This window comes from Pomacea canaliculata, linkage group LG12, assembly GCF_003073045.1.
Source record: "Pomacea canaliculata isolate SZHN2017 linkage group LG12, ASM307304v1, whole genome shotgun sequence".
Lineage (NCBI taxonomy): Eukaryota > Metazoa > Mollusca > Gastropoda > Architaenioglossa > Ampullariidae > Pomacea > Pomacea canaliculata.
Genome location: NC_037601.1, coordinates 1,315,997 through 1,326,376, shown reverse-complemented (window position 1 = coordinate 1,326,376; position 10,380 = coordinate 1,315,997). Strand labels below are relative to the sequence as shown.

General features: G+C 54.1%; 1 protein-coding gene across 1 annotated transcript; it reads left to right on the top strand.

The window, feature by feature from the left end:
* The first annotated feature begins 843 nt into the window (after window positions 1-843).
* Window positions 844-8,691, top strand: LOC112553339 (metabotropic glutamate receptor 4-like). The gene is given in 3 exon segments (XM_025220478.1): window positions 844-2,049; window positions 2,052-2,534; window positions 6,957-8,691. Coding segments are annotated over 3 exon segments (2,724 nt in total). The 5' UTR covers window positions 844-855; the 3' UTR covers window positions 8,004-8,691.
* Window positions 8,692-10,380: the final 1,689 nt, after the last annotated feature.

Genomic DNA, 10,380 nt, shown 5'->3' with positions numbered 1-10,380 from the left:
TGACAGCGGTAGTACTGCTCGGCCCTCCACCCGCGACTTGTTTCCCTCCGGAGGTGTTCGACCCCCGCTACCAAGTGCTGCAGGAGGGTGATGTCAACATCGGCGCCATCTTGAGCATGCACACGTCACAGTCGGACCGCTGCGCGCGCAGCATGATGGGGACAGGGGGCGTGGAATTCCTCGAGTCACTGCTCTTCGCCGTGCGCCAGGTCAACGAGGACGCCATCTTGAAGCATGTGACCCTGGGCATCTTTGCTCTGGACGACTGTTTCTCCAGCTCGCTGGCCATGATGCGGGCCATCCAGTTCATGCCCACAGCCGCCTCGCAGTCAGCGCGCGCCGCCAGTCCAGAACCCGGCTGCTGCATGACGTGTCGGTGTCTGCAGGAGTCGAACTCTACTCACCAGGCCCTCAACACCTCGCACGACCGACAGCAGGTGAACTCTACTCACCAGGCCCTCAACGTCTCGCAGGTTCAGCGGGAGGTCTCGTGCTGCTGCGTCAAATGTAAGGATTTCAATGGAACTGTGTCCAACGGTTCCTTCTCGAGGTCAGAGAGTCTCCCAACAGGGGAGGCAACAGAGTTGAGTGGATGCGATTGCCGGCCTTGCAACGACAGCTGCACAGCACACGTCCCTGACGTCGCGGCCAATGCGACAACTTCCTGTTTGATGTGTTCTCCCCAGCAGTGCATCAAATGCAACGGCAGGGACGGCAACTCCCCGCCCTGCTCGCCAGATGCAGATGGCGCGGCGCGCGTCATGGCGGAACTGGACGACGGCTTGGACACCGGGGACTCCGCCAACCCGGACGACCTCGTAGGTAGCGTGGTTTCCCGTGGCAACAGGGGACCGCATGCCCAGGTTCTTCGAGGTGGCGGGGGTGGTGGGTGCGTACACCAGTCATCACAGCACCATCGTGGCGCGCGTGCTGCGGCTGTTCGGCCTGCCGCTCATCAGCCCCTCGGCCACCAGCGACGTGCTCAGCGACAAGGCTCGCTTCCCGCTCTTCCTGCGGACTCTGCCCCCCAACCACGACCAGGTGCAGGCCATGGCGGCGCTCGTGCGCCACTTCAACTGGACCTACGTGTCGCTGGTGTACTCTGACGACGCCTACGGCTACAACAGCCAGACACAGCTGACGCAGCTGTTAGCAGCACGCGGGGTCTGCGTGGCGCAGTCGCTGCAGCTGGGGTCGGAGCGGGGGTCGGGCAGCGATTACGACGCCATCATCACGGCCTTGAGGCGCCACGCGCATGCGCGAGTGGTCCTACTGTACGCCAACGTGCAGCACGTGCTACCGCTTCTGGCCGCGCTGCGTCGGCAGGGGGCGCAGCAGGAGTTCACGTGGATCGCCAGCGACGCGGCCAGCATCTTCTCGGACCAAAACTCGCAGCTGTGCGACCTGCTCCGCGGCTCCTTCACCATCAAGGCGCACTCCGTGACCCCGCCGCGCTTCGCGGCCTACCTCAAGGACAGGATCCTGCAGCAAGTCCACGCCGCCGCCGCCGCCACCAACGGCTCGTGCAACCCGGTCTCGCTGCAGTCGTGGCCTCCGTCCGTGTGGGAAGGTCGCGACCAGCGCCCCCTGTCGGACAGCGAAGACGAGGCCGTGCTGACGTATGCCGCCTTCGTCATCGACTCGGTGTACGCACTGGCTCACGCTATTCGCGCGCTGCTGGACGACAAGTGTCCGCAGGCAACGGGGCGCGACGCCCGCGCGTGTGTCCGCCAGCACTCGGTACACCCTTACCTAAAGCGTGTCAGCTTCGAAGGCACGAGCGGGCGGCTGGAGTTCGATTCCGATGGAAACGTCATGGGCGTGACGGAGGTCCGCCAGTGCCAGGAGCGCAACGGCCGGACACTGAACCACGTGGTGGCCACCTGGGACCGTCGGCAGGCCGTGCTCAAGGTGCGTGACGCATTTCCGGAAGGCGGCGGTCAGCCACCTGTGTCTGTGTGCGGGCTGCCGTGCGGCGCCGGGCAGATCTACGCCTTCACGCGCCTCACGTGCTGCTGGAGCTGCGTCAGCTGCAAGCCAACGAGGTGACGTCAGACAACGCCAGCACGTGCCTGGCATGTCCACGCTTCACCTGGCCTGACCCCACGGCGCGCCGCCACTGCCAGCAGCTGGATGTCCCCGCCACACCCACCCACCACGTGGTGGCCTCGACCTTGCAGGTGGCTGCCGTGCTGGGCTTGATGGTGGCCGCGGTCACGGCCTTCACCTTCGCCCTCTACCGTCAGCAGCGTGTCATCCGTTCGTCCAGCCGCGAGCTCAGCGCCGTGCTGCTGGTGGGCGTGTCCACCGCCTACCTTCTCGTCTTCCCCCTCCTCGCCACACCCTCCTCCTCCACCTGCTACGTCACGCACGTGGGCTTCGGTATGACCTTCACCTTGGTATATGCGCCCTTGCTGGTCAAGACTCACCGCATCTTCCGCATCTTCCGCGCCGGCAAGCAGTCGGCGGCCCTGCCAGCCTGCACCTCGTCCTGCTCACAGCTGGCACTGGTGGCCCTCCTCGTGTCTGTGCAGGTCAGTCGCTGTTCACTGAGTTCACGTTCACTGAGTTCACGTTCACCCTGCGACATCTGCTCATTGTTCACTGTTTACCTTCCTCCTCACCTGCATCTCGTCCTGCTACAGCTCGGGGCTGTAGGGCCCTCGTGTCACAGAAATGTCTCTCGTGACGATCGTCTGCTGATGTCGACGTTGTGAAGATGGCGGTAGTGTCGTGGGCAAGAGGAAGATAATTTTACATGTAGGTACAAAAAGGTGACCAACCCTTCTTCCTCCCTCCCATGGACACCCAGTTCCACTGCAGCAATGACTAGCACCCAGGGTAACTACAGGATAAGGATAACAGCAGGTTACACGTAGTTCGCTGGCAGCTAAAATTGCTTGCGTCCCTTGACAAGTGACAGGAAAAGTTACGTCCCCTTGTCTTCTGTCACTTGCTCTGTCTTTTTCTGTTTTCGTCTCGACAGAAAATTGTTTTCATACTCAACGAACTCGCTTGTTCGTCTGGTTTTGTGAAAACCTGTTTTTCTTGGGTTTTTTAAAAATAGTTATTATCTGTTAACGATTTTTCACATTTTGCACTCACTTGGTCGTTGATCTCAACCCAACAAGTTTTTTTTAATGTCGACCGTACAACTGTCAGACCGCTTGGCGGGCTTCTCCGGACGTGGCGGGGAAGCCGGAGAAAAAAACTAACTTTAATATGTTTGCCTGGCGCTGCCTCCTCCCTCCCCTCACCTCCCTCACCGCCGTCTCCTCAACGATGTCAGCGACGTGCTAGTCACGAGCACCCACACATGACGACAGCGCGAGGTGAGGTCACGTGCCGCCACCTCACAGCACTCCTCACACCAACAAGAGCTCCCTCAGAGACTTTTTATTTCACTCCTCTTACCTCAACAAACCTCCCACGCAAGAAAAAAAAAAAAAAAAAAAGACTTGGACTAGAGATTTTAGCAAAGCATCCGTCACGCCCACGTTGCCTGACCTTTAACCCCTGTATGTTGTCAACCACCGCTCCTGCCTTCTGTGACAAGCCGCTGTGATCACTAGTCACATATATGATATCTTTTATTGAATAATGCAGGTTAGTCTGTAACAGAAGGTCAGTAACATCAGGGTGTGCACCAAGGTATGGATGGTGTTGTAGTCAAAAGGTGTTTTCACAACAATAATTGTTTTCTCCTGAACTTTGACCTCCCGATGTCGTCCATTCTAATCATGACACCAATAGTTTATTGTGTACTTTAGTCAGAAGGTATTTTCACAACAAGATTTTCTCCTGTACTTTGACCTCCTTGTCGTCCATTCTAACCATGACAACAATCTCAGTCTACAATGTCTCTCGTTGTCCGGCCGTTGACGTCAGTGGACTGTTTACTTCTCCAACCTCACCTCGTGTCTTTCCTCTACCAGTCTACCCACTTTATTTATTCAGGGTGTTTACTTACATCGCTTGTTGTTTGCTTCTCTCTGACAGAAAATTGAAACAACCGAAGGAGGGAGAGCAAGGGTGAAAATTTGAATATTTTATTTACTTTGAAGGCATTACTTTAAAAAATAATTCGGTTACATTAACAACAACAACAACAGCGAAATGAAGGAGAGAGAGAGAGACTCCACAAACACAGGGTGGGCCTGCAAGAGACTGGGTAACGAAGAAACTGTGAGAGATGATCGGTTACAGAGCGAGCGATGGACAAGACACACAGGTGGGTGCAGGTGCTCCAACTCCTGCAATGGTCTCCAAGCGACTGCATCAACGACAACACACGAAGAACCTCTCCCATGATGCACTGAGCGCGAGACTGTTGTTACTTCTCTGATGTTATGTTGTGTACAGAAGTCAGATTATGTATTGACTGCAGCCAATGGCGGCCTGCCGGAAACTCTCAGTAGTTTGTCCCACGTGATGTCACGTGTCTATGACGCTGCTACATGCATGTCACAGTCTTGACGCTGCTACCTGCATGTCACAGTGTCACATGGAGAGACTTTATTGGTGACAAGCCTAGGAAATGTCATTGATGTCATAGAACACTGCAGTGTCGTGTGTGGAACACTTTGGTGACATGAGGCTACATCAGTGACGTGTCTCTGAGACTTCGGTCTTCACTACCCCCGCCATCAGCTCGGCAAATAACAGGTCGCCCTGTCGCCCAATGTTAGGTCAAGGGGCGGCGGAGAGAGAGAATGACAAGCGACTTAGCTTTGAGAACTGTAACCAGGCACGACATTGTGTGAAGGTGTGATAAATAATGAGAAGTATATCTACGTCACGATAAACAATAAAGACAAACACAATTACACGAGCCAAAAATAAGCTCCAAGTTATACCGGAACCCGGCGAACAGCCCGTGTCACGTGTCACCATTCCTTGTGACGTCACACTGCGGGAGTCCTACCGTCACAAGCAAGACGCCAGTACAAGGCAGGGTGGGGTGTGTGAGGGGTGGGGTGGGAGTCATGTTACTCACCCAGAACTGCGCCAGACGCCGGCGGGACACGCACTGCAGGTGCAGACGGTGCCGACAGTAACAATCGCTCACAGAAAAACGAGGCCAAAAATGGAAAGGGAGAGCAGAAGCGGGGTGAAGGTCAAGTGACGTGATGGAGGCCGTCGAAGGTGACGCAAAGCGGGGAGCGTGACGTACATCGGGTGACGCACAGCAAGGTGAAGATGATAACGAGCAGCGGTGTAGGGTGGACACAGAAGGGTGGCTAGGAAGGGTGCGTTAGGGTGCGGAGTGGGGATTGAGTTTAAAAATGAGGGAAACTTGTTTGTGTAGTAATGGTGGCTTGATGGGAGGATCAACAAACATATGAAACGTATAAAAACAACTGTACAGCACGTCTCGACAGTAGGTATATACAGCAGGTACATACCGTGTACACAGTGTCGACGGCACAGCTACACAGTTTACATGTATATTATCCCTATGTACATATCAACAGATGGAAGAGACCTGTACAGTGCGCACAATGTCTGTACACTGCGCTGTACTTAGTGACGTGCTGTCTGTATACTGCGCCTGTACTTAGTGACATGCTGTCTGTACACTGCGCTGTACTTAGTGACGTGCTGCCTGTACACTGCGCTGTACTTAGTGACGTGTTGTCTGTACACTGCGCTGTACTTGGTGACGTGTTGTCTGTACACTGCGCTGTACTTAGTGACGTGCTGTATGTACACTGCGCTGTACTTAGTGACGTGCTGCCTGTACACTGCGCTGTACTTGGTGACGTGTTGTCTGTACACTGCGCTGTACTTAGTGACGTGCTGTATGTACACTGCGCTGTACTTAGTGACGTGCTGCCTGTACACAGTCCGCGAACTGATTCTCTCCTCTCCACCTTCCCTTTCAAATGTGTGTGTGTGCAGAGAGGCAGGGATGGTCTGTCTGCCTGACACACGTACACGCACACATACACTGAGGTATACACCTGAGGGAGGCTGTCTGTCTGTGAGTGCACGTGCGTGACGGCTGGAGGTCAAGTCTGGGCAGCGGGCGGCGTATCTCACGTGCAGCATCACCAGCACTTGTAGCACTCGCACGCCCTCTAGACAGAAAGTGTCAAGTAATTCCTGTCTTCAACAGCTGCTGCCCTCTGTCAAGCATTGGCTCCTACAGCTGTGCGCCATGCAAGCAACAGCAGATCACTTAGAGTTTGTTAATGAGCATCACGAAAATACTTACATCGATGTCCTTGCAGAATTGTCGGCGGAACACAACACATCACACACACACACACCACAGACACACACACATCACACACACACCACACATCACATACACACACCACATCACACACTCACACACACATCACACACACACATCACAGACACACACACCAGAGAGAGAGAGCGTTGTTTCCGATTCCCTGACATCAGATACAGTCACTAGGCAACGCCTATCACATCGTCAGTTTGAAGGTCGGGTTAAAGCAACTGTCGGCATCTGCCATCAGTCGTCAAGCAGGAAGCTGCACAGCTACCCGTCTGTACACCCAGCGACCTTCACCCTGTGTACGTGACGCACGGCAGGTGAGGGCGGGGGCAAAGGCCAGCAGTTGTTGGGGGGAGGGCGCTGGTGGTTGTCAGGGAAGCCATCTGTGTCTCCACCAATCGCGTGAGGCCGACCGCTCGGACTTTTTTCGTCTTTCTGCGGTTATCTCCCTTGTCATGCGACTCTGTGTATGGTTATCTCCCTGTCGTGTGTATGGTCCCCTCGTAACACACTGAAGTCCTCGTAACACAATCTGGTCTTGCTGACAGTTAGACCTACACTTGACAGCCTCCGTGTGACCTGACAGTCACTGACTACAGAGTGGTCCGACTGTTGACGGTTGACCCCAGCGTGACCTGACAGCTACAGAGTGGTCTGACCGTTGACCACCACGGCTGACAAGGGCGTGACCTCTGACCTCGTGTTGCAGGTGATGATTGTCAGCGTGTCCACGGTGATGGAGCCCCCCAGCGCGGAGCTGCGGCAGCCGGTGCTGACGGAGCGCTACGTGGAGCGCCTTTGCCGCCTGCCGCTAGGGGGCGTGGTGGCGGCGCTGTGCTACAACGTGCTGCTGGTGCTGGTGTGCACCGTGCTGGCCTTCAAGACGCGCCGCCTGCCGGACAACTACAACGAGTCCCGCTACATCGCCTTCTGCGTGGACACCACTCTGCTCGTGTGGCTCACCTTCGTCCCCGCCTACTTCACGGCGGCTTTGGCCGCCCACAAGGTGGTGGTGCTGGCCCTGGCGTTGCTGCTGAACAGCTCCGTGCACCTGGCCTGCCTCTTCCTGCCGCGCCTCTACACTCTCTTCCGCGTCATGCGAGGCGCGCCCCCTAGCGAGACCAAGCGATGCACGTGCAGCTACGGTCAGATCCCCTTGCAGCGGACCTCAGCGCTGGAGGTCGGGGGTTCCTTCACCAGCGACGTGGCCGGCTCGACCAACGAAATGTTGGTTTCCAACGTATTCGGTGCCGGCTCGACCAGCGAGATGCTGTTGTCCGGTGGTTTCCGTCCTGGTGGGGTTCGCACGCAGACGATCTCGGATCGTCGGGACGCGAGGTTCAACAAGAGCAGCGACCGCGCCCCCATCGCCGCCAGACGGGGCACCACCATCACCAGCAGTGTCCCCACTGTGTTTGAGTCCATCCCCCCGCCGCTCGGCCCCAGCGGTGACGTGACCGAGAGACGAGACGGTTGCCGGCACGAGTTGCTGACTGAGTCAGGTGACAGCGTGACATCGACTGACAGCACGTGCTCCGACCCCCAGGACGCGCTGCAGGAGACGCCCACGACTCACCACGCTGACCTCACCACGCTGTCAGACAGTGGCTGCGCCATCTTCGAACGAATGTTTGTCGAGAAAGCAAGTGGGACGACAAGGCTCCACAAACAAGCTGCCTTGAATTGCGCGGCTGTCAGTCGTCTGAAGACGTCCAGTCACCGTCAGTGTGTCTGCTGCAGACAGAGGCAGACATGAGAGAAGGTCTACTGGGGCTCGAGTCGTCTATTTGCTGGCAGAAGTAAGGACGTGAGAGCAAAGCCTGTTGCCGGCAGAAGTAAGAGGGTCATGAGAGGGTCACTGATGTGATTGGATCATAACAACAATGCTCGCTCACAGATTCTCCATGAACTGTGAAGTGGAGCTGAAGCTGCCTCGGGGATACATGTGCATCGCAAGCTGGACGGGCTCGTGTAACTGTAAACTGACTTGGACTTTACAGGCCAACAGATAACATGCTAGTCCCACCAGGTGTGTCTACCTGACTTAACAACAACAACAACAATTGATAATTATAGCGCCTTTCCAAAGATTTGCTCAGAGCGCTTGACAGAAGTCATAGATCATCAACAACCACACATCCACATTCGCATGTAACTCACTGACTCACTTCTACAACACACACTCACTCATACTTAAAGTACATTACTGACACATCACGTGACCAGGTCATACGATGACGTCATGACCTCGACTGTCCCCTGATGCTCAAGCAGCACCAGCTCTTGGTGAGACAGACGGAAGGGTAATGAAGAGACAGAAAGTGCTGTCCGATGCTCGATGACGTGGCGAAAGGTATGTGAAGGATAGAATGTCACAGCAGCGTCCAGTCAGGGTGTTGGAGGTGGAGTTACGGATGTGAAAGCACTTGCAGATTTGCCGAGTGACAGTGAGAAAAGTAACCACGTGACGTATAGTCAGTGCAGTGACGTACGTATGAGTGACAAGTGTGTGTGTGTCAGTGAGAAAAGTAGCCACGTGATGCATAGTCAGTGCAGTGACACATGTCAGTGAGAAAAGTAGCCATGTGACGAGTAAAGACAACGTGTGTGTGTGAGAGAGTAGTTTAGCTAGACCAACGTAAAGGTGTCAGGGCTTCACGTTTGGCAGTCAGACACTTCAAGTCCTTAGCCACAGTTGACCCCACACCAGGCTCAGTGCAGGTCATACAAGTCTCTACCCAGGAGTGACGTGCTCTAGGAAGTCTACCAGTTATTTGTCCAGGCATAACTCCCTGTACTCAACAGCTCTTGGAAAACTTGCAAACAGTAGGCAGGAAGTCTAGAATTTCTTTGTGGGAGCGGATGTGACGTCAACAAGGTATTTCACTGCAAGAGAGAGAGCAGGTGGCCAGACACAACTCACAAGACTGGGGATGTGGGTGGGGACCACCTGTCCGTTGTTAAAGATCCGGTGGAGTGTATTTTTTCTAATGACGACAAAGCTCGGTGCAAGACTGTTTTTCCGAAATCTGGGTGCGTCCCCCCCCCCCCACCACCACACCCTCCCCTCTCGTTCTCGAGATACGTGCTTACAAACACAACCACGCACACACGGTGAACCTCGTGACCTCACGTTTCTACACGGAGAGGTCACTTATCAGATGATCCCAAAGGCTGAGGCCTTGACAGTAGATACGTATCTAGACTGAGTGCTGCCATCTTTCTGTGCTCATGCTGCTTGTAGTCACGTGTCTTGAGAAAGGAGAAGTCACTGCCAGAGAAATGTGTACCCCAGCCTCGAGACCTTTAACACCTGGGACTAGAGCAATCCTCTATAGTCCAGACCTTTAACACCTCGGACTAGAGCAATCTTTCAGAGCCAGTCGGTCCAACCCACTTCAAGACTTCGTCAACGTTTGCACCGTCACCCTACCCACACGGCATAAACCCCTTACACGCTTCATACACACGCACGTACAATCTACCCTGTAATTTTTTTCTCAATGAGCTCATCGTCAGAACACATGAACAAAGTCCTCCACCCGCTCCGTGTTCTGTTTTCGAGATGTCAATATATTCAAAGAAGTACAGACGTTCAACAAGTATTGAAGTTCACAGCTGTAGCCATTGACACACCTGACACGTTTTTAGCTCTTGCATCCACCACAGGCATGTCCAGGTATGTCAGAGATTTTGACCTTTTGCAGTGTGGAGATGTGTTTGCTTGTGTCTGGACAAGGGATGAAAACTATTCTGATTTAGGAAATAATATCTTGCGCTGACTTCACATCAGTCATTTGGCAGACCTTTGAAACATTTTTGTCGTCATCTTGGAAGTACAAATTATCTACACCCACATCAAATGTTTAAGCCACTTTCACACTAATAACATTTTGCTTTAAAAATGCGAGTTATTTGTCCATAAACAACGTTCAGTGAAATTGTTTTGTACCTGTGAAGTTGTGCCCCAAGTATAAAATCTGCAAATTATAGAAATATTTCCTTCTGATGTAGATCCAAGTGTTTTGGAGTGTACCCTCCATTCAATGAGGTTAACGTAAGTTTACATTCTGTGGATGTTGGTAATGTGCAGTCTTGGATGTTGTGTGGACTGTGTAGCTGGTTCGAAACAT